The following is a 25660-nucleotide window of genomic DNA, read 5'->3' on the forward strand; positions in this document are numbered from 1 at the left end:
TGGTTATGCTGAATATTAGCTTTTACTTTGTGTTTCGACAAGTTTGCAGAGTGCAAACTCTAACAACTACGCAGCAAATTATCTGCTGTTAGAATGTATTTTATTTGACAGAAGTAACATCAGTTACTCAATTGTATTTTTAACTTGATATACTCCGTTTATTGACAAATGCTAAAACTATCAGCTGAAACTTGTATTTATTCTTCCGACTTTCATGTTTCCACACGTGACTCGACTTATCGACATTGTAATTGTATAATTACATAAAACACAACGACCGACCGAAAGGTGGCAAAATAACGACAACATCAGAAATGTTTGAAATCGTGTTGTAACATGTTCTTGTTGTTGTGTGATTGTTTCGCATTTTTGGACAAAACTTCATCGTATGTTGAAGTAATAAAATATACTCAATAATACAAAAAGTTGTGACATATGTACGAATGTTACAGTAGGGTAGTACAAAAAAAAGTAATGTCAAAATTTGGAAACAAAAACTAGATTAAACGTTTTTAAAAAGAGTATATATCGTAGATCACGAAAAGTCACAACCGTAACGCATGTTTCCTTTTAGGTTTATGCCATTTTGTTATAAAGTAGAAAGGGGAAAGATAGGACACATTTAGCACATCATATCCAAATATGCTAATCGTGTTTTAAACAAGTTATAACGGTTTATGGGAGTCGTAATTATATGGTTTATTAATTCTTTAAATGTTTTTTGTTTACTACCAAATGAGACGAGAAAATAGATTGGAAAGGTGTCCCATCTTTCCCCACCCTAGCTGTTGTATGACGAAAAGGAACGGAAGAAGGGTAACAGAAGAGATGATTTTTCTCACAGACAAAAGTAAGTTATTTCAGTAAAATAAAAATAAACAAACATATGATACAGGTGTTTAAAACAAGATAGACGCTTCACTTACAGCCAATCGAAAACTTTTGTAGTACAGCATATTATAAATTTATTATAATGTCTTTAAAATAATAATACGTTTCCACACAAGTTTGAAAGTTAGTTGTGGTCGGCACTCTGTGGTTAACGTAATTTCTACAAATCTGATTGACTGATGCAAATAATAGAAAACGGGCAATTAAGAAATATGATACCAAATCTCATTCAGACTCATGAGATCGTGTAGTTTTTGCCAACTCACAATGGTCGCGTGGATAAGCTACCTCAACATATGTTGTCATCCGCCGGTGATATGTAATCGACACCAGAATCTTCATTCGGGATGTGGGAAAGCTTTGTTGTCGCCTGTTCAGGCTTTTCGACAATAGTTTCGGTGTCGAATTCACTTCGTCATATATGTTTACTTGTTATGTGGAGTACGCTGGGCTCACTATAAATACGAGAACACCTCCTCATCCAAGTCATTAGCGACAAGCATTCGACAATTCCACTTCAAGGAAAACTAAGATAATCATCATGAAAACTTCAACCGTTGAAGATGATGAGAAGTTAAAACAAGTCGATGGCATCACGTGACCGAATCACGTGGTATATCGTTTAATAACTACCAGCTGATGCAAGTTGTATGAACAACTGATGTAGTGAAAGAAACAAGAAACAAAACAGCTGCAAATATTGAGGTAAGTTGATTTACCCCAACATACATGTTGACAATCAATTAACATATATTATTATTGACAAGAAACTAATCGTTTTAATTTTTTTAGGCAGCGAATTCGATAAACGGAGAAACAAAGGAAAGATGACGTTTTCATTCTCGTTGAAAATCAACTTTGACACCGCCTGTTTATGAGGCGATGAATATGAAGAAATATCTTTGACTTGGTTTCTCATGTTGAGCCATCAACTTTTACATCGACGACGTTCATTCTACTGATGAACATTTTCAACAACAGCGACATTGGTCATGCTGAATATTAACTTTTACTTTGTGTTTCGACAAGTTTGCAGAGTGCATACTCTCACAACTACGCAGCAAATTATCTGCTGTCAGAATGTATTTTATTTGACAGAAGTAACATCAGTTACTCAATTGTATTTTACGACTTGATATACTCCGTTTATTGACAAATGCTGAAATTCTCAGCTGAAACTTTGTATTTATTCTTCCGACTTTCATGTTTTCACACGTGATTCAACTTATCGACATTGCAAATTTTATAATTACGTAAAAACACAACGACCGACCGAAAGGTGGCAAGATAACGACAACACCGAAATGGTGTTTGAAATCGTGGTGTAACATGTTCTTATTGTTGTGTAATGTTTTCGAATTTTTGACGTAACCTCGACATATGTTAAGGTAATAAAATATACTTTATAATACGAAAACTTGCGACGTATGTACGAACGTTGTAGTGGAGTAGTACAAAAAACATGTGTATCAATATTTGGAAACAAGAACTCGATTAAACGTTTTCAAAGAGATTACATGTCGTAGATCACGAGAAAAGAGGAGTCTAACATTTAGTTCTACGAGGTAAGATGGGACACCTTTATACTACACAATAACTAAATATCCTGATTGTGTTTTGAACAATTAAGAATGGTCTGTAAGAGTCGTAAGGAAATGGTTTTATAATTCTTTACATGTTCTTTGTTTACTACCACAAAGAACGATAAAAGAAATTGAAAAGGCGTTCCATCCTTCCCCACCTTACTATATACAACACATGTTTCACGTTACGTTTGTATCATTTTGTTAATTGACAAGAAAGAACAAAAACAAATTCATAGTAAACAGGTTTAGACCAAACTTAAGTACCTATTCCTTGTTGATACAACCAAAGTAAGCATACACAAGAAACAGATGTTTGAAAACAGTTAGGTACTTTATTTATATATATATATTGGGGTGGGAGAAGATGGGACACCTTTAGCACAAAATGTATAAATATCTTGGACGTGTTTCAAACAATTAACAACGGTCTATGAAAGTCGCGAAGACAAGGTTTTATAATTCTTTTAATGTTCTTTGTTTACTACCAAAATGTACGAGAAAATAGAATGAAAAGGTGTCCCATCTTCCCCCATCCTACTATGGCACAAATTTTCGTCGTAAACCGTAATATAAAATATTAAAATGTTGTTCGATCAATAATATGCTGCCACATAAGTTTGAAAGTTAGTTGTGGTCGGCACTCCATGGTTAACGTTTGTTTTACAAATATTGTTAACTGTTCCAAACAACAGAAAATATGCAATTAGGAAATTTGATACCAAATCACATTCAGACTCATGAGATCGTGTAGTTTTGCCAACTCACAATGGTCGCATGGATAAGCTACCTCTACATATGTTGTCATCCGCCGGTGATATGTAATCGACACCAGAATCCTCATTCGGGATGTGGGAAAGCTTTGTAGGCGCCTGTTCAGGCTTTTCGACAATAGTTTCGGTGTCGAATTCACTTCGTCATATATGTTTACTTATTATGTGGGGTACGCTCATATATGTTTTACTTATTATGTGGGGTACGCTGGGCTCACTATAAATACGAGAACACCTCCTCATCCAAGTCATTAGCGACAAGCATTCGACAACTCCACTTCAAGGAAAACCAAGATGATCATCATGAAAACTTCAACCGTTGAAGATGATGAGAAGTTAAAACAAGTCGATGGCATCACGTGATCGTATCACGTGGTATATCTTTTAATAACTACCAGCTGATGCAAGTTGTATGAACAACTGATGCAGTGAAAGAAACAAGAAACAATCCAGCTGCAAATATTGAGGTAAGTTGATTCACCCCAACATACATGTTGATGAATGTTTAACAAATCTTATATTGACAAGAAACTAATCGTTTCATTTTTTTAGGCGGCGAACACGTTAAACGGAGAAACAAATGAAAGATGACGTTTTCATTCTCGATGAAAATCAACTTTGACACCGCCTGTATATGAGGCGATGAATATGAAGAAGTATCTTTGACTTGGCTTCTCATGTTGAGCCATCAACTTTTACATCGACGACGTTCATTCTACTGATAACATTTTCAACAACAGCGACATTGGTTATGCTGAATATTAACTTTTACTTTGTGTTTCGACAAGTTTGCAGAGTGCAAACTCTAACAACTACGCAGCAAATTATCTGCTGTTAGAATGTACTCTATTTGACAGAAGTAACATCAGTTTACTCAATTGTATTTTTAACTTGATATACTCCGTTTATTGACAAATGCTGAAATTCTCAGCTGAAACTTTGTATTTATTTTTTCGACCTTCATGTTTCCACACGTGATTCGACTTATCGACATTGTAATTTTTATAATTACATAAAACATAACGACCGACCGAAAGGTGGCAAAATAACGACAACACCAGAAAGGGTGTTTGAAATCGTGTTGTAACATGTTCTTATTGTTGTGATTGTTTCGCATTTTTAGACAAAACCTGGACATATGTTTAGGTAATAAAATACAGTCCAATGTAAAAGTTTGTGACGTATGTACGAACGTTGTAGTGGAGTAGCCGAAAAAACATATGTATTAATGTTTGGAAACAAGGACTCGATTAAACGTTTCAAAGAGATTACATGACGTAGATCACGAGAAATGAGAAATCGTACATATAGTTCTACGGGGTAATATGAGACACATTTGGTACATTATATCAAAATATCCTAATCGTGTTTTGAACAATGAATGGTCTGTAAGAGTCGTAAGGAAATTGTTTTATAATTCTTCACATGTTCTTTGTTTACTACCACAACAAGGAACGAGAAAATAAAATGAAAAGCTGTCCCATCCTCCCCACCCTACTATATATACCACATGTTTCACCTTACGTTTGTATCATTTTGTTAAATGACGAGAAAAAAACAAAAAACAATTTCAAAGTAAACAGGTTTTGACCAAACCTAAGTACCTATTTCACGTTGATAAAATCAAAGTAAACAGACACAAGCAACGGATGTTTGAAAACAGTTAGATACTTTTTTTATAGCACAAAATTTCGCAGTACACCGTATTATAAAATTATTAAAATGCCGTTCGATCAATAATACGCCACACAAGTTTGAAAGTTAGTTGTGGTCGGCACTCCATGGTTAACGTTTGTTCTATAAATCTGATTGACTGATGCAAACAACAGAAAATATGCAATTAGGAAATTTGATACCAAATCACATTCAGACTCATGAGATCGTGTAGTTTTGCCAACTCACAATGGTCGCGTGGATAAGCTACCTCAACATATGTTGTCATTCGCCAGTGATATGTAATCGACACCAGAATCCTCATTCGGGATGTGGGAAAGCTTTGTAGGCGCCTGTTCAGGCGTTTCGGCAATAGTTTCGGTGTCGATTTTACCTTGTCATATATGTTTACTTGATATGTGTGATACGCTGGGCTCACTATAAATACGAGAACACCTCCTCATCCAAGTCATTAGCGACAAGCATTCGACAACTCCACTTTAAGGAAAACTAAGATAATCATCATGAAAACTTCAACCGTTGAATATGATGAGAAGTTAAAACAGGTCGATGGCATCACCTGACCGTATTACGTGGTGTCGTTTGATAACTACCAGCTGGTGCAAGTTGTATGAACAACTGATGTAGTGAAAGAAACAAGAAACAAAACAGCTGCAAATATTGAGGTAAGTTGGTTCAGCCCAACATACATGTTGATGAATGTTTAACAAATCTTAAATTGACAAGAAACTAATCGTTTCATTCTTTTTAGGCGGCGAACACGTTAAACGGAGAAACAAAGGGAAAGGTGACGTTTTCATTCTCGATGACAATCAACTTTGACACCGCCTGTTGTGATAAAGTAACTTATTATATTTGGGTTTAACAAACTAAAACGATGGATATCTACAAACATATAATAACGATATAATACATCATAATAAACCTAAAGTAAACGCTATACAACCTAACTATACTGCAGTACCAACTAAACTAACTGGTGACTGTGCGTACAACACGACACAACAAAAGCGTTAATTACTCGGCGCGGGCAGCAGGAATAAAAGCGCCGGAATGTTATGGAGGCGAGACGAGTTAGCGGTAAACTACTACCACATTCTCCCCCACAAAAAAAAAACAACACGAACGTCTGCACCCAGTTAAACGTACATTAATACAGGTACACAATTAATAATGGAATCTGTCAGGAGCCCGTCTTTGTCTGCTAGATCGACGGAGCTCAGTAGGCAGTGTTTCGTTCGTGTCCGACGTTTGGGGCGCATTATCTACACCTTCGATAAGTAAATTGTCCGCAACTGGTGGCGGTTCGACTTCATCAGCAACCACCGGGGGGCCTTCTTCGACGTTTTGATTCTGTATCCCCGGGTTCTCCGTATTCTTCTCCCGCACATCGACTTCCGGAAACGGAGCCACGTCTCGGAGTGACACGGTTGCTTCACGACCGTCTTTGTATCGGACTTGGGCATAGTTTGGAGTGGCGTGGACCAATTGAACCTCCTCGACTAATGGATCATATTTGCTAGAACGCACATGACGCTTTACTAATACCGGTCCTGGATAGCTCAACCAAGAGGGCGTCGACATACCGACTGAGGACTTACGTTGGAAGTTAAATAGGCGTTCATGGGGTGTTGCATTTGTCGTCGTGCAGAGAAGGGATCGAATTGAATGAAGAGCATCTGCCAATACTACCTCCCATTGATTGACAGAAAGTCCTTTGGTTTTTAACCCTAATTGCACAGCGCTCCAGATTATAGCATTGTATCGTTCACACTGTCCGTTGCCCTGGGGGTTATAAATGGAGGTATTACTGGTAGATACGCCCTTACTGTTTAGATATTGTAAGATCTCTGATGATAGAAAGGATTTTCCCCGATCTGAGTGAATATATGACGGTAATCCAAAGATGGCAAAGAGTTGACTTAAACATCGTATCACTATTCTTGACTCCATGCTTGAACAGGCAAAGGCGAATGGAAAACGGAATATTCATCAACAACCGTGAGGATATATCGGTTCTTGGTCGCTGACGGTAGTGGGCCTTTAAAATCGATGCTTAGACGCTCGAACGGTTGTGTTGCTTTTATTAATCGGCCAGGAGACGGCTTAACAAATTTTGGTTTAATCTCTGCGCAAACTTTGCATCCGGCAACGGTTCGACGTACTTCATCAAGTGAATAGGGCAGGTTCTTCGTCTTAACAAAGTGATATAATCTTGTGACACCGGGGTGGCATAACGATGAGTGGATATTATACAGTCCATCATTAGTAATAGTACTACAAAAAGCCCTTGAAAGGGTGTCGGGTGCTGCGTTGTATTTCCCCGCTCGATAAATTATCTCATAGTCATACTCAGAGAGTTCCATGCGCCATCGGAGAATCTTGTTATTTTTTATTTTACTATGACGTTGATTGTCATACATAAAAGCAACAGATTTTTGGTCTGTGACCAGCTTGAAACGTCGCCCAAGTAGTAGATGGCTCCATTTACGAATAGCTTCCACGATAGCAGTGGCCTCCTTTTCAACACTTGAGTGGCGGATTTCATTTTCTCTTAACGTGCGCGAGTAAAACGCCACTGGCTTCTCATTCTGATTCAGTGTTGCCGAAACTGCGATATCAGATGCATCAGTTTCAATTGTAAACGGAATATCTTCCCTAATAACTTCGAGTGTTATTTTAGCCAATTTTCCCCTTAGTTCTTCGAAGGATTCCAAGGCACTCTGCTTTAGTGGAAACTCTTTGTTTCGAACCAATGGCTTGATTTTATCTGAGTACTTGGGTATCCACTGCGCGTAATACGCAAACATGCGATCACTCTTTGTAAAGCTTTTTGATTGTCTGGAATTGGCAGATTTAATAAAGGCTGTATACGTTCCGGATCGGGTTTTAGCGTGCCCTTAGATATACGGTAACCCAGGAGGTCAATGGTGTCGGTAGAGTATGTGCACTTGCTATCGTTAAATGTGAGGTTGCACTTCTCAGCGGTCTCCAAGAACTTCCGCAAATTTATATCATGTTCTTGCTGAGTTTTTCCACAAACAGTTATATTATCCAAGTACGCATAGGTCCCACTGCAGCCATTTTTCTCTATGATGTCATTAATTATACGTTGAAAACACGGCACGGCGTTTCGCAACCCAAAAGGCAATCTTCTGAATTGGTACAATTTCCCGTCCGCTTCGAAAGCTGTGTAAGTTCTCGATTTTAACGGTAGTTCGACTTGGTGATATGCACTTTTTAAATCAAGAGTTGAGTACACGTTGTATTGAGAGACCTTCCGCACAATCTCTTGCATACATGGCAGGGGATAGCCATCCAGTTGAGTAAACCGGTTCACTGTTTGGCTGTAATCGATGCACATTCGTTTCTTGTGGTTCTCATTAGTAGTAATTACCACTTGCGAGCGCCAAGGAGAGTTACTAGGTTCAATAATGCCTTCGGTTAATAACCTCTTAATTTCGTCACGAATAAAACCGATATCAGCATGGGAATACCGACGCGACTTTGTAATAATGGGGTGACAATCCGGAGACATGAACTCAAATAAACGGGGCTGAGAAGTTAACTTGAGTGGCTTCAACGCTCCCAGCTGTAAAGGCTTCTCCGCGCCTCCGAAGTGTATATTAACACTTTTGTGTTGTTGCATGAAGTCTTGCCCCAATATGACGTCGGTTAACAGCCCTCGCAACACGAAAACTGAAACTCGGGGATATGTGTGTCCTGGAAGCTCCAAGGATACTAGCGCTCTTCCAATGCTGGTCGATGAGTATCCATTTACTGCTAGACCAACGCAATAATTCTCCTTAGTAAGGCGCAATTGTAAGCGCTTGGCGAGTTCCTCGCTTACGTGACTATTTGTGGAACCCGTATCAACTAATGCATTGACAGAAGTTCCGTTAACTTTTATGTTTATGTTCAGTATGTTGTCTGAGTTGATCGTCTTCTTGGACAAACTCATGATTGTGGCGAGGTCTGGGCTACTTGTACATAGCGCAGCCGTGGCAGGCCTTCGTCTGTTTTCCTGAATTTGGGAACGGCATACGGAAGAGAAATGTCCCTTCCTCTTACATTTAAAACAAACAGAATCTCTAGCCGGACAGAATTGTCGGCTATGGCGCTTGTAACCACAAAACCAGCATTTGGCATCCGCAGCTACCGATAAGTACGCCTCGGAACCTTTAAATGATTCGTCTGCTACGGAATGTCCCGATGCCGAGGCCATAAGGGCTGCGGAACTACCAGATGCTTGTGATACTTGGGTGGTAGTGATTTGCTCCGAGTTTTTCTGAGCAACGTCCAAAGAGCGAGCCTTATCGAATATTGTTTGTAAATCGAAACTGTCACTCTCCAAAAGTCGCTGGCGTATAGAGCTGGAAGCAACTCCCGCTATGAACGCGTCTCTGATAGCTTCTTCTCGGTATTTCGCAGCCGTCACATCTGAAAACTTACAGTCCAGACTGCGCCGCTTCAGATTCTGAAAATACTGATCAAGTGTTTCCCCACCTTGTTGCTTGCAAGTAGCGAGCAAATGCCTTGCGAAAACTTCATTAGTGGGTTTAACGAAGACCCCCTGCAAGGTTTCTATGGCAGCTACGTACGTAGTGGCTTCACTGATATAATCATATATCGTGGAATCGACATGATTAATTAGTATATCCAGCTTATTCGCATCTGTAACATCGTTCATGCTTCCGATATAGCTTGTAAATGTTCTATGCCAGTGCTGCCATTTCCTGCTTGCTTGAGCTGAATTCGCGTCCACATCAAAGCGTTCGGGACGAAGACATTTATCCATAACTTTTGTTAGTTTGTTAAAATGTGATAAAGTAACTTATTATATTTGGGTTTAACAAACTAAAACGATGGATATCTACAAACATATAATAACGATATAATACATCATAATAAACCTAAAGTAAACGCTATACAACCTAACTATACTGCAGTACCAACTAAACTAACTGGTGACTGTGCGTACAACACGACACAACAAAAGCGTTAATTACTCGGCGCGGGCAGCAGGAATAAAAGCGCCGGAATGTTATGGAGGCGAGACGAGTTAGCGGTAAACTACTACCACACCTGTATATAGGACGATGAATATGAAGAAATAACTTTGACTTGGCTTCTCATGTTGAGCCATCAACTTTTACATCGACGACGTTCATTCTACTGATGAACATTTTCAACAGCAGCGACATTGGTTATGCTGAGTATTAACTTTTACTTTGTGTTTCGACAAGTTTGCAGAGTGCATACTCTCACAACTACGCAGCAAATTATCTGCTGTTAGAATGTATATTATTTGACAGAAGTAACATCAGTTACTCAACTGTATTTTTGACTTGATATACTCCGTTTATTGACAAATGCTGAAATTCTTAGCTGAAACATTGTATTTATTCTTCTGACTTTCATGTTTTCACACGTGATTCGACTTATCGACATTGTAATTTTTATAATTACATAAAACATAACGACCGACCGAAAGGTGGCAAAATAACGACAACATCAGAAATGGTGTTTAAAATCGTGTTGTAACATGTTCTTGTTGTTGTGTGAATGTTTCGCATTTTTAGACGAAACCTGGACATATGTTAAGGTAATAAAATACAGTCCAATGTAAGAATTTGTGACGTATGTACGAACGTTGTAATGGAGTAGCCGAAAAAACATATGTATTAATGTTTGGAAACAAGAACTCGATTAAACGTTTCAAAGAGATTACAAGTCGTAGATCACGAGAAACGAGAAATGATACATATAGTTCTACGGGGTAATTCGGAAAACATTTGGTACACTATATCAAAACATCCTAATCGTGTTTTAAACAATTAAGAATGGTCTATGGGAGTAGTAAGGAAATGGTTTTATACTTTTTTCATGTTCTTTGTTTACTACCACTAAGAACAAGAAAGAACAAAAACAAATTCGTAGTAAACAGGTTTGGACCAAACCTAAGTACCTATTTCATGTTGGTAAAACTAAAGTAAACAAACACAAGAAACAGATGTTTGAAAACAGTTAGATATTTTATTTATAGCACAAATTGTCGCAGTACAACGTATTATCAATTTATTAAAATGTCGTTCGATCAATAATACGTTGCCACAAAACTTGAAAGTTAGTTGTGGTCGGCACTCCATGGTTAACGTTTTCTCCACAAATCAAATCGAATGTTGCAAACAACAGAAAATATGCAATTAGGAAATATAATACCAAATCTCATTCAGACTCATGAGATCGTGTAGTTTTGCCAACTCACAATGGTCGCGTGGATAAGCTACCTCAACATATGTTGTCATCCGCCGGTGATATGTAATCGACACCAGAATCTTCATTCGGGATGTGGGAAAGCTTTGTAGGCGCCTGTTCAGGCTGTTCAACAATAGTTTCGGTGTTGAATTCACTTCGTCATATATGTTTACTTGTTATATGGGGTATACGCTGGGCTCACTATAAATACGAGAACACCTCCTCATCCAAGTCATTAGCGACAAGCATTCGACAACTCCACTTCAAGGAAAACCAAGATGATCATCATGAAAACTTCAACCGTTGGAGATGATGAGAAGTTGAAACAAAACGATGGCATCACGTGACCATATCACATGGTGTCGTTTGATAACTACCAGCCAAAGCAAGTTGTATGAACAACTGATGTAGTGAAAGAAACGAGAAACAAAACAGCTGCAAATATTGAGGTAAGTTGATTCATCCCAACATACATGTTGTTGAATGTTTAACAATTATTAATATTGACAAGAAACTAATCGTTTTATTCTTTTTAGGTAGCGAATACGATAAACGGGGCAACAGAGGAAAGATGACGTTTTCATTCTCGATGAAAATCAACTTTGACACGGCCTGTATATGAGGCGATGAATATGAAGAAATATCTTTGACTTGGCTTCTCATGTTGAGCCATCAACTTTTACATCGACGACGTTCATTCTACTGATAAACATTTTCAACAACAGCGACATTGGTTATGCTGAGTATTAACTTTTACTTTACGTTTCGACAAGTTTGCAGAGTGCAAACTTTCACAACTACGCAGCAAATTATCTGCTGTTAGAATGTATATTATTTGACAGAAGTAACATCAGTTACTTAATTGTATTTTTCCGCATGATATACTCGGTTTATTGACAAATGCTGAAATTCTCAGCTGAAACTTTGTATTTATTCTTCCGACTTTCATGTTTCCACACGTGACTCGACTTATCGACATAGTAATTTTTATAACTACGTAAAAACACAATGACCGACCGAAAGGTGGCAAAATAACGACAACACCAGAAATGATGTTTGAAATCGTGTTGTAACATGTTCTTGTTGTTGTGTGACTGTTTCGTATTTTTGGACAAAACCTCGACATATGTTAAGGTAATAAAATACAGTCCGATGTAAAAACTTGTAACGTATGTACGACATTATAGTGGAGTAGCCGAAAAAACATATGTATTAATGTTTGGAAACAAGGACTCGATTAAGCGTTTCAAAGAGATTACATGACGTAGATCACGAGAAATGAGAAATCGTACATATAGTTTTACGGGGTAATTCGGAAAACATTTGGTACACTATATCAAAACACCCTAATCGTGTTTTAAACAATTAAGAATGGTTCATAGGAGTCGTAAGAAAATATGATACATTTATCCATGTTTTTGTTTACTACCACAAAGAACAAGAAAGATCAAAATCAACCAAACTTAAAGGGCCTAAACACACCCTAAATGTACTTCGCTTTAATCGATAGAGTGTGTTTTTCTAATTCCAACGACACCTCACTTGTTTTAATCGGTTCTGTATAACCAAAGATATTCCAGCTCAAACACCGTGAAATTCAAAAAACTGATTTGAAAGTTGCGTGGCAAAAAAATTGAGAAGTGTACTACCCACGTGACAAATCTCGTCACAAAATTGTTAAAGCGTGGCCGCTCTCATTCAGAAAGGCGAGAGGCAGTGTTTTCAGCGAAAAACGAGAGAACAAAAAAAAAAACGCAAAAAAGCACAAAAAACGCAGGTTTCGCTTTTACGAATGAATCAGTCACGTGACTAGTACGTTCCTATGTCACAATCACGGAGCTCGTAGTATAAAAAAGTTAGCGCTAGAGATCACTGTTTGAGGACGAATATCTCCGCTTATACTGGACCAATTTTAATAAGCAAAGTATTTTTGGACTCAATAAAACGGTCGCTTTATGAATTTACCATAAAAAATAAAAGTGACGTGGGGTGTGTTTAGGCCCTTTAAGTACCTATTTCATGTTGGTAAAACCAAAGTAAACAAACACAAGCAACGGATGTTTGAAAAGAGTTAGATATTTTATTTATAGCACAAATTTTCGCAGTACACCGTAGTATAAAATTATTAAAATGTCGTTGGATCAATAATGTGTTGGCACACAAGTTGAAAGTTAGATGCGATCAACATTCCATTTTTACTGTTTGTTCTACAAATCTGAATAACTGTTGCAAATAATAGAAAACATGCAATTAGGAAATTTGATACCAAATCTCATTCAGACTCATGAGATCGTGTAGTTTTGCCAACTCACAATGGTCGCGTGGATAAGCTACCTCTACATATGTTGTCATCCGCCGGTGATATGTAATCGACACCAGAATCTTCATTCGGGATGTGGGAAAGCTTTGTAGGCGCCTGTTCAGGCGTTTCGGCAATAGTTTCGGTGTCGAATTCACTTCGTCATATATGTTTACTTGTTGTGTGGGGTACGCTGGGCTCACTATAAATACGAGAACACCTCCTCATCCAAGTCATTAGCGACAAGCATTCGACAATTTCACTTCAAGGAAAACCAAGATGATCATCATGAAAACTTCAACCGTTGAAGATGATGAGAAGTTAAAACAAGTCGATGGCATCACGTGACCGTATTACATGGTGTCGTTTGATAACTACCAGCTGGTGCAGGTTGTATGAACAACTGATGCAGTTATAGAAACAAGAAACAAACCAGCTGCAAATATTGAGGTAAGTTGATTGATCCCAACATACATGTTGATGAATGTTTAACAATTACTAACATTGACAAGAAACTAATCGTTTTAATCTTTTTAGGCAGCGAATATGATAAACGGGGAAACAGAGGAAAGATGACGTTTTCATTCTCGATGAAAATCAACTTTGACACCGCCTGTATATAAGACGATGAATATGAAGAAATATCTTTGACTTGGCTTCTCATGTTGAGCCATCAACTTTTACATCGACGACGTTCATTCTACTGATGAACATTTTCAACAACAGCGACATTGGTTATGCTGAATATTAACTTTTACTTTGAGTTTCGACAAGTTTAACTACGCAGCAAATTATCTGCTGTCAGAATGTATTTTATTTGACAGAAGTAAGATCAGTTTACTCAATTGTATTTTTAACTTGTTATACTCCGTTATTTGACAAATGCTGAAATTCTTAGCTGAAACTTTGTATTTATTCTTCCGACTTTTATGTTTCCACACGTGATTCGACTTATCGACATTGTAATTGTATAATTACATAAAACACAACGACCGACCGAAAGGTGGCAAAATAACGACAACACCAGAAATGGTGTTTGAAATTGTGTTGTAACATGTTCTTATTGTTGTGTAATGTTTTCGCTTTTTTGACGATACCGCGACATATGTTGAGGTAATAAACAGTTCAGTCTAATATGGAAAGTTGTCACATTTGTACGAACGTTTTGCTGAAGTAGTACAAAAACATGTGTGCCACATTTCAGATACAAAATTCGATTAAACTTTTCCATTGAGATTGCATGTCATAGATGACGCAAATCGTGGGCCGGGGTCGTTTACACATGTTTCTTCATTTGTTTATGGAATTTTTTAAACGACAAAAAAAGAAAAAAAAAGGTTAGCGTCACAAACAAAATGTTGCCATTTTGATTAATTAAAATAAAACAATGCATGTTACATATGTTTAAGACAAATTGATATTTTACTTGAAGCTTAATACAAAGTTTTTTAGTACAATGTATGTATTGCAACTTTAGTATAATAATAATTACGTTTAATCTATTATCGATTTATTAGAGACCGGTAAAAGAGGGTTTTAAAATTGATGCGTCTTTCCCTGCCGTACCACAATAGGGTCAGGGAAGATGGGACACATTTTATTCTATTTCATCGTCCCATTTGGTAGTTAAGCTAAACAAAGAACATTTAAAGAAATGTAAAACCGTATCCCTACGACTTTATATAAACGTATTCTTAGAACGTAGATTTTTCTTTAAACACAATTGGGATTGGGATTTTGTATTGTGTTTTATATCAAGTATAGGTTATGGCTGATAATTTAAACAACCCATTAGTGACCACTGGGCTGGAGCAATTTCCGTTTAGTGTCTTGCCCAAGGACACATACGCCCACAACAGTAGCAACAACAAGCTTTAAACTCATTACCTAGGGGTTAGAGACATGAGCGCTAACCAACTGTGCGACGGCACCGGACAGGTATCGTACCCTACAGTATAGGCTACTATAAATTTGAATGAACGTTTTAATTTATCCGTAATTTTTAGGAGAGTAATTTCAAAAGTCGTGCGCAGTTTAGAACCACCACATTTTATTTACAAGATAGTGTTCGTAATAACAATACTCCAGTTTAGGTATTACGTGTTTATTTAAAATGAAAATATTTAATATTTAGTATACGCACTTATATGAACACAAACAATTATATACACATGAATAAAACTATTGTTAATGTATAGCATAGGACATGGGGAAAACCGGACACCTTTACCACATAATATCCAAATATCACTGAACATTATATTGATTATATAATAATAATAAAAAAATATGGTGGGGTGGGGCGAGACAGGACATCTTAGCACTTAATATCCAAATATCCTGATCGTATTTTAAACAATTAACAACGGTCTATAGGAGTCGTGAGCATACGGTTTTATATTTCAATAAAAGTTATTTGATTACTATCAAATGGGACGAGAAAATAAAACGAAAATCTTCCCCCATCTCACTTTATAGGAGACTATATATTATAAACTGCAGATTGGGTTGTGCATAAAGATAAAAATTGCAACATCAAAATTAACTTGCTACAATTAAAGATAAAAACAATAGTGCTAACACCAATGCCTGATACCAATCAAATTGAACAGTTATGTGTACAACATATATTCTTGGAAACGGGTATAGGGTAAGGCGATATTGCGATATAAACGAATTTCATTAGAATGCAACGTATGTACGCAAAGTAGAACTTTTAAGGGGGTGTAACTAAGTACAACCGTATAAAAGCAAAGCTTCTTTAAACTTAAGCCACCCAATATGCTAAAATGTTGATAACTACCAGCCACCACAAAGCTTTGCGATTTATTTATGCCTGGTATATGGGTTGCGGTTGAACGGAAGTTGATGGGCAGTGCTGCATTGCTGCTTATCTTCACATATATTATGACTTATTGTATACTGCATGCACAAGTTAACTTTTACATTGATTCCGATTGAACGTTTTAAGCTGTTAAATGGTTGAAAGCACCGATTTTGTTCAAGCGAAACACTAACTATGAGTTTTTAGTCCAAACATTCATTTTTAAATTCAAGAATATATATCATGATATAATTTCAGCCAAGAAATGTTTCTAAAAGTAAAGGCAGACTGACTTCAGTCAGAGTAGATATACTGTAGTGTATAGCTAGTACTACCTATGAGTTATATGATATGATTATCGCCTGAATCTCTTATGTCAACTTCCCCACCTACAGCAGCCATGTATGTGGGTAGGGGAGCTGTAAAAATATAGGTTGTTTTTACTCACTTAAAATGGAACCAAAGCATTTTTTTATCAATGTATAAATATTCTGAGCTGAAAGTAATGCAGTGTCAGTTACATATTTTTTTGTTTCCGTATCATTTTAGGTTATTAAACCATGGGGGCACTGCTGGGTTTGCTGAATTGTTGGATAAAAAAAAAACAATCTTCCACAGAGTTACATGCACAGTAACTCAAAAGTGTACATAGTGTATGAAATAGAACTTTATTACTTTGTCTAAGTAAACAAAATAATGACATTCATTTTTATGTGCCCAAGTTAGCGTGCCTGTCTGTAACCCAGGGGTAATCGGTTCAAGGCTTGTCTCTGTTACAATTTTGGGTGTATGTGTCCTTGGGCAAGACACTTAATGGCAATTGCTCCAACCCAGTGGTCATTAATGGGTTATGGAATTATCAGCCACACATGATAAAAAAAATAAAATAATAATAATGATCACCCACTAAGTAACATACTTGGTAACTCTGTATAGACACCCGTTTTATAACAACTGTCGTTTTCCTGCTACGCGAGGATAAAGTAAGTTACATTACAAGTAGACTGCTCATTAGTGACCACTGGTTTGAAGAAACCGTTAAACTTCAAGGACAATCACTCTTGCAATGCTAATTTGTGATTTTGCAAAATTTTACCTTAATAGTTTGGTAGTGCACTTGGTTGTGCAGGTGGTGCACCAGCAGGAAAATCGTTTATAGGAAAAGGTATAGAGTAAGGTGTAAAGCCTTGTACTGGGATATTTCCCAACTGGATTGGCATATTTAATTTCAAATTCCTGCTGCCACAAGGTGTAACCACCCGGAACTATAATAATGTTAAAAATAAAATAGTTTGTGCAGATATTCTGGAAAATAGTCTGGAAACTTTATTTTTAATTTAAAAATAATGTGAAACTTTAAATAAAATCTCCTATCCTTATTCTGTTTCCAAATACAGCAGAAACGATTTATTTTTATAGATCAAAATTAAATTATGCCTTCTAGCTACAGCAGCAAAATTTACTGTAGAAGTATTGTCAATAGGTAAATAACTTACCTGTAGAAGATACTGTATATCAATTATGTTACAGAATCGAAGCATTGATGGTGGCAAAGCTGGTACCTGTGTTATACAATGCATATTGTGTGAGAAGTTGTTAAAATTTGTACGTCAAAATATTCTTAGACTTTACCCAACTTTTTACGATATTTTATATTTTATATTTCAAAACAGCAAACCAAAGACATTTTTAGGAATATTTCATCTGTTACTGTCTATAGTAAATCAGAGCATTATCACTGTTTCGCCCATTACATTTTAATATGCATTTTTAGCTAGAATACTAGAATAAATTGACGAAATACTGTACACTTATTAACACGAACATGTAAATATGCCTTTGAGTGTTTTAACCTTAATAAAAGCGACTTAGATAGAAAAATGAAACATTGCAGTGTAAAACAAACTTTAACTTACCATGCGAGCCTTAACAAGTATATAAAATGCCTGGTTGGAAGACTCATAAAAATATATATTTACTAACTTTTAATCGTTGGTTATTCCACTGCATGGATTGGCCAGCATCCAGACCTTGTCCTTGCACCATAATAACTTTGTTTGTGAGTGTCTTTGAGTGGGTGGTAGCTTTAAATGTCACGTTCTGTATGATGGAAGCAGAAGTGGATGGAAGTTTGGAAGAGCTGGAAATGCAACCAAAACTTAAAAAAGGCTGAATGAATAAATATATTCCTGAAAAGCTGGAAACACACTCAAAGTGTCCTGTTTCATACACCTCGCTTACAAGCTTTTCATATTCAGTAACAAAATTTCATATTCACTTTTCACAAGACCCTAACATTTAGGCTTTTGGGTCAATATTCAGTAATGCAATACGATGGTTTCATGTATTACTTACCTTCCATTTTCAACATTAGCATTAACAGAGATAAATTCCCCTGGCACATAACCCCTTCTATCAATATGCACTTCTGCTGTTATTGGAGCACTTACACAGCATAGACAACATAATGTCTTTGAATCATTCATCGTTGCTGGATACTGTATGAAGATACCACAATTACTTGTGATAACACTGGTACGAAACTGTGTGGGTGATCTATTTTTGCATTGCTGACATTTTGGAAAACCCAGTAATGACTCTCTCCCAGAGTTGGAGCAACAACAGCACAAACCAGCTTTTTTGCGAGCACTCTCACTAACAGCCACGGTGCAGAACATTGTAAACACAGGTTTATTATATTAGACAAATAAAATGTTTAGTGCAAAAGTTTTGTTGTCATACTTTACCACTTATTACAACCAACCACACCTGTTTGTTCTACAAGCATGAAGTAACAGGAAGATACAAACTTCTAACTGCTTGGTGAATAAATGTTTTTCTGTATGGCGGATAGTTCGGACAGCCCAACAGTGACCATGGGGGTCCAAATTACCTGCCACACAGAAACAATCACCCACAAAGTTGTGTACACCATATTTCTGAGTGGTAATTTCTTACTTTTTTTAGATTAAACAGTGACACATAACTCACCCTGGCAGTTGGTTCAAAATTTAAGTCAAGTATATCAAGAACAGTAAATACAGTTTGTATGTTTGTTACGAACTTTCCTGGTCTGTCTATCGCTGCATGCACAATATACCGAACATAGCCATATTCTCCTGCAAATTATATATTTTAAATGTTAAACTTGTAGTAAGGTAGGAGTGGCATTTGTTTCTTAAATAAACATCATGCTGAATGCACAAGCAATTTATTTTAACATGTGAAAGCATCACTTTTTGTTTTTATTGTGCAAACAAATAGTATAGCAACCCTAATGAAACATAGGTTAGCCTCGCGTTATAATCCTCAACATTTAAAGTTTAATGGTACTACAGTTGTGGGTGTAATAGAACACCCGTGATGAATGTGAATGAATGAATGTAACTTACTTTATCCTCGCGTGGCCGGAAAACGACAGTCGTTATAACACGGGTGTGCACCTCGCGCCAGCTTACGAGTTACCAAGTATATTACTTTGTGGGTGATTATTTTTTTTTGTTTTTTTTTTTCATTTTTATGTATGGCTGATAATTTGGACAACCCATTAGTGACCACTGGGTTGGAGCAATTGCCGTTAAGTGTCTTGCCCAAGGACACATACGCCCACAATGGTAGCAGCGACGAGCCTTGAACCCATTACCTCTGGGTTAGAGGCAGGCGCGCTAACCACTACGCCACGGCGCCTGATATATTTCCAAGTTGGATAAAAAGTGACATCCATCTATTTATTCGTTCGAAAACTGAATAGATTATTGTTTATGTTCATACGCCTAAAGTTTTGAATTTTGGTATTTAAGTAAAAGTCTTCATTCAGGTAAAAATACATTACAACTTTGTTTTACCCTCAAAAGATGATGGCAACTGTGAAGGCAATAGGAATTGGAAAGGAAAACTTGATTGACCAGCAGGTAGTTCAGTTGAATTTTGGTGTGGGCCTAAAGTGCCTGTAGAATGTATTGTATATATTGGTATATTTAACGAGAGAGCCTAGGCCCTAGGGGCATAACTTTATAAACATACTTCAATCCTTGTGACCACACTATTTATGCATAGCAGGTTTAAAGCCTGTCGCTGCTAATGCTATTTATTGCTTCACCTTAATTATCGTAATTATCACCCCTGGAATTCCATTACTGTTTAAGGCAATATAACGTACTGTATAAATTAATACACATATATATATATATATATATCATTTGTATAAGTATAATATAAGCAAACAGATATCTTACAAAATGTTTTACCTTGTCTGTAAACACATAACTGTTGGTTGAAATATGTTTCTGAATTTCTGTAATGTGTAGTAGTAGTGCTGTTGTCTCCGGAGCTTCGCGTTACGCGCCAATGAACATTAGTGCTGTTGTCTCCGGAGCTTCGCGTTACGCTCCAATGAACATTTGCTTCCCCAATAAACTTAATGGTGACAGCTGACGAGTAAAATACAACTTCAAACAAAAATACTTTAAGAAATTCCTATTACAGTGTCGCAACAAAGTTGCAAAACCAACCAACATTTCAAAGCAAAAGATGAACCAACAATTTAAAGTCAACAACAACTCCTAGTCTCTAACACATAGTCAAGCACATTGCACCCTTACGCATATAATAAGTTTATCAGATTTTAAATGACTTTAAAACATTTATAATATATATATTACCACGAAACATTAAGTGGCCAGGTTTTGCACAAAAAAACATAATTTTCTACCCTCTATTAACCACTATGATTGTTAGTAAAGTCCCATTTTATAGTTCTTTCCTGCCATTTTATTATATCCACATTTTGGTAGTTGCACACAAATTTATCAGTTGCTGTGCCAGATAATCTAAAGTGAATCATACAGTAACTGATAACACTACAACCAGTGGCGGATCTAGAGGGGTGCTTGTTGTTTTAACAACCCCTTTAGAATTTTTGAACACGTTATTGAACACGTTAGTGGTCATAAAGATCCTTTTTCGTCGAACAGTTGTTCTTGGCTTTGTTGTTGCTGATAGGGCGATTTTTTTCCGCACTTATCCTAATTCTTAATTCTAGCATTTTTCTTTAATCTCTTGATTGAAATCAAATCGTAATATATATTTATAATTTTTAGACTGAATTTTCAGATTTAAAACCGCACGATGAGCGATTAATTAACGATTACTTTCCTCATGCACTTTACATAGCGGAAACACTGTCTGAAGTTTGGCAGGGAACGACGGCACGTTTTATATAAGATAAGAAATCCACACAACGATTCACGACTGAATCAAACTATTAACATTTAAGTGGGGACGCATTAAATGCACTACTCTTATACCGTATTATCATTAATCGTAATTGAAACATTATTTTATTGAAACAGTTAACTAGTGTAAGTTTACAATAAACACATGGTACAGGAGTTGTACAAAGCGTATTTACACATATTCTTTACCAATCACTCAATCCTCATACGTCATAAGTTTCATTAGTTATAATACATGTATAAATACATTCTGCCTACTGCTCCACAGTCACCAATGGCGACTAGAACCCGTTTTGTTGGTTACTTCAGATTTGTTTTTGATCGAGCCCAGTCGACCGTTGTAGTAAAAGGATTAACTAATATAGCAGTGTGGGGGTAGATGGGACACCTTTTCATTTTGTTTTCTCTTTTCATTTGGTAGTAAACAAAGAACATTTAACGAATTATAAAACCGTATCTTCACGACTTCCACAGACCGTTGTTAATTGTTTAAAACACGATCAGGCTATTTGGATAATATGTGTTAAAGGTGTCCCATCTTCCCCGGCTCTACTATCTTATGCTAATTAGTTTAAAACGTGTTCATTCATTAGATCTGTGATCTCTTGTTTTACATATTTTCGTTTGCGTAGCTCTAACGAAAAACGGCGCGCGTCTAAGTAACGATCGTTTGTATGTTGATTTAAATCAAAGTTCCGTGACTTAAAATCAACTACAATACGACTATTTTTAATGTATGTGCCTGATTGCGTAATTTGTTGCAACCGTTATCCATATTATCGTATTTACATACTGTCTCCCGAGCTAGGAACGGTAAATTAACAAAGGAAATGCGACAAAATTTAAATACGGGCATGAAGTATTTTTATGTTTTATTGGTTATTTTGACACCGGTGACGTAATATATTTTTTCCGATTTGAGTCGACTCTGTTTCCGATTGATATATTTTTACGCGGCGCCCTTGCGCATGCGCCGAGACGCTACTGCGCATGCGGTGTAGGTCGGAACAAATAAAATGACCACCCGGTCCAAATTTATTAATACCCTTTTTGCATGGTCACTTTTATGCGCGTAAGTACTCGCATATTTACTCACAAAAACAAAGTTAACACGCATAACGTCATAGGCGTGTCATCTGCTGTAGGAGGTTGGTTGTTACTCGCATTATGCGAGTAAAGAAAAGTAAGGTGAAAGTACAGTTTTACTTTTAAGAGCCTAATCTTTTTCGGGTATTAATTTTATAGGTTTACGTTGGTAATAGCACCATAAAGTATGAAAACTTATTTTATAAACTAGATTTATATTTATAAACTAGATTTTTAAGAGCCTAATCTTTTTCGGGTATTAATTTTATAGGTTTTCGTTGGTAATAGCACCATAAAGTATGAAAACTGATTTTATAAACTAGATTTAATAATATTGCGCTAAAATAAGCGCATAAGCCAATGATCATACAAAATAACGTGGTTAGCGAGTTATCATATGACGAGTTAATGCGGATCGCTATTCGCATTAACTTTTTACCATGCAAAAAGGGTAACAGAGGCTCCGTTGAAAATGTTCCAGACACGACGTTTACACGTTAAAACTTAAAAAAAGCTTTTGATTCAAGTAGGAACTGAATTGGTATGTTATTTCTAGCCTAGAAAATGGAGTCAACACTGAAAAACCTAAAAAAATATTAATCGTAGGTATTAATATTTGTCATAAAAACATAATTATAGAATTTACTCCAGATCCAGCTTTGAATATTTTATAGCGCTACATACCACCTAAAATTAAATTATAGCGACGCCAACAGTATAGATGGTAGAATATGTTTTGTAATATTTTTCTCGAAAACTTTTCACTCGGTACGTATTTATTAGGGCTCGTATTGTATTTGTTAACTTCAGACGTATAAAAGCAAACATTCAACCTGTATTTGAGCACCCGCAGGCTAAATAATAAAGATGTGAGTCCGTATTATGACGCAAATAATCGACGTGTGAATTGCTATTTTGTTGTAATTAATTGCTAGGTCAAACTTGGGTCAAACCAAAGTTTGTACGGTCAAACAATCGCTATTATGATGCAATGAATTCACGTGTACTGTGAATCCCTAATATTTCCCAACAAACATTCTGCTTGGTGGACCAAAATATTTTAAATATAAAGCGGCAATACTTCTGGAAAAGATTGATTTAGGTTGATTGTTACGGCCTAAATCGTTTAAAATACGATGCAGCGGTAAAACATCGTCTGTTAATTAAGTAGTGATATTGTTTGTTTTACTGAATTCTTATGCCGTTATAGCAAATTCGCGCTATAGCAAAAAGTAGTAACAGGCTTTTCAGAAATATGCGTATCGTGTTATGTTTTAAGGCTGCCTAACCGGTGTTGTAAATATAAGTGATGTTAAAAATATTGTGGCAATACGAACCACCACATACAACGAACGTTTGGTTCATTAGTTAAAAAGTTTTTGTGAGGCAATAATTGATTACGAAAATTGAAAATGACGTAAATAATCAAAGTGCGAATCCCTACTACTTCGTTTTGCTTGTCTCCAGTAAATCCCGCGTAAATAATGACTTTATTATGCGTAGCATAGATTAATGCTGCTACCGCGGGCGAATGGAAGTGGCGAATTAAAACTTACGGGTTGATTTACGCATATATAAATCCGACGATTTGCAATTATAAGTTAAACTTTTTCTTTCGAACACCCTCGTCAGAATGATCCTAGATCCGCCTATGATTACAGCTTAATGAGATAAAACTCATTCGATACGAGTTTGTGTTCAACTAACATACTTTCCTGCAAGTATAAAAATTTCCATCTACACACTACTTAGTACAATTGTACCTTTCGTGGTCATAGGAGCAGCAAGAGTAATAACAACACTTCCATACACGATCTCTCCTGGTCTGTACACCGATTTGCCTTGATTAAACTCGACGGAAAACGACTGCAATTTTCCCATTTTACTAACTATATTTCATGTATATAACCCTTTGAAAAAAGATATTGCAGTTACAATTATGGTACTTATGAAGAATCTGCCGCATTGCAGACAACACCGGGAGCTGCTATACACACCTCAGCTTAGTGGAGTAAACGGGAGACCAAATAAGAAAAAAGAACGAATATATTTCTTCTTTATGTTTTCTCTGTAACGGTAATTCCCCATAAAATCTATCATTATCTTTGAAATTAAATATCTTGAGATCTTGAGTTATAGTTAAACAAAAACAACAATTTTGGTATCGTTTGAAAAAAGATACAATACCAGTATGTCGGCAGATGTGTGGTGCAGGTGGTCCCCTAACTCCACCGTCTGTACTCGACTCTGAACTGTGCCGACTTCATGTGTCCCGAGCTTTATATCTCGCTCAACCTAGATCCGACTCTACGATTGCAAACTCAGTCTAGGTTGGCTGGTTCACAAGTCGCACCACACAGCAACCGAAAAGCAGTATTAAGCACGTAAGCATATTTAGATCCTGTTTTCGTCGAACAGTTGTTTTTGTTGTTATTTTTCCTCCCTTGATTATTAAATTATCAACTTCTAACATTACCTAATTACTGCGTCATTAAAATTGTCCGAATTCTCCCAAACAAACGTTCCCGGGACTACAAGGTTATAACTAGTTTAGGTTTACAAGTCAACACAGCATGTAGGAGTTATACAACGCATATTTACACATATTTTTTACCAATCACTCATTCCTCATACATCATAAGTCTTCAAGAGATATATTACATGCATAAATGCATTTCACCTACTAGTCCACACTCACCAGTGGCTACGACAAACGGTTTGGTTACTTCGGGTTGGTATGTGATCAAGCTTAGTCGGCTGTTTTAGTATAAGGGTTATTTAATACTATGCAAATTAGTTTAATACGTGCCTACGCATTGAAGCTTAGCTCTTATGTATGTATATCGAGAAACATGTCGAAAATACAAAGTGGAGAAGAAATACTTTACAACACGAAAAGGTCTCAGCATTGTTACACTATAAAGGCAAAGTCTCTCATCAGTGTTCTAATCCCATTGCTAATTGCAGCATTAATTGTTATATAGAAGCGGAGTCCACCGCTCAACCCCACCAGCATTGTTTTATTACATATATTAAAT

At 36.6% G+C, this 25660-nt stretch overlaps 2 protein-coding genes and 2 long non-coding RNA genes across 14 annotated transcripts; 2 read left to right on the plus strand and 2 right to left on the minus strand.

Moving 5' to 3' along the window:
* Positions 1 to 4899: 4899 nt before the first annotated feature.
* On the minus strand, positions 4900 to 24555 carry LOC149742829 (arrestin domain-containing protein 3-like). 10 transcript variants are annotated; one of them, XM_089894076.1, is made up of 9 exons: positions 24386 to 24554; positions 20550 to 20732; positions 20148 to 20249; positions 19294 to 19421; positions 18658 to 18800; positions 18286 to 18442; positions 17799 to 17864; positions 17399 to 17567; positions 5504 to 5572 (listed from the first exon to the last, which is right to left on the minus strand). In XM_089894076.1, the coding sequence occupies exons 1-8, from the start codon at positions 24501 to 24503 to the stop codon at positions 17400 to 17402; spliced, it is 1065 nt and encodes a 354-aa protein (XP_089750202.1). In that variant the 5' UTR covers positions 24504 to 24554; the 3' UTR covers positions 5504 to 5572; position 17399. The 10 variants fall into 10 exon arrangements, with proteins under 10 accessions (XP_089750204.1, XP_089750202.1, XP_089750201.1 ...); XM_089894075.1 differs by lacking the exon at positions 5504 to 5572 and adding an exon at positions 13298 to 13914; XM_089894074.1 differs by lacking the exon at positions 5504 to 5572 and adding an exon at positions 15567 to 16721.
* LOC149742830 (uncharacterized) lies at positions 5467 to 12340 on the plus strand. 2 transcript variants are annotated; one of them, XR_016387380.1, is made up of 2 exons: positions 5467 to 5586; positions 11716 to 12340. It is a non-coding gene; the product is annotated as an uncharacterized LOC149742830 (long non-coding RNA). The 2 variants fall into 2 exon arrangements; XR_016387379.1 differs by lacking the exon at positions 5467 to 5586 and adding an exon at positions 11490 to 11628.
* On the minus strand, positions 5716 to 7727 carry LOC149742831 (uncharacterized). Its single transcript, XM_089894086.1, has one exon. It carries the CDS (start codon positions 6872 to 6874, stop codon positions 6089 to 6091), a length of 786 nt encoding a protein of 261 aa, XP_089750212.1. The 5' UTR covers positions 6875 to 7727; the 3' UTR covers positions 5716 to 6088.
* LOC149742832 (uncharacterized) lies at positions 13788 to 14970 on the plus strand. Its single transcript, XR_016387378.1, has 2 exons — positions 13788 to 13928; positions 14016 to 14970. It is a non-coding gene; the product is annotated as an uncharacterized LOC149742832 (long non-coding RNA).
* Positions 24556 to 25660: the final 1105 nt, after the last annotated feature.

This window comes from Ciona robusta, chromosome 1 (genome assembly GCF_009617815.1).
Source record: "Ciona robusta chromosome 1, ASM961781v2".
Taxonomy (NCBI): Eukaryota; Metazoa; Chordata; class Ascidiacea; order Phlebobranchia; family Cionidae; genus Ciona; species Ciona robusta.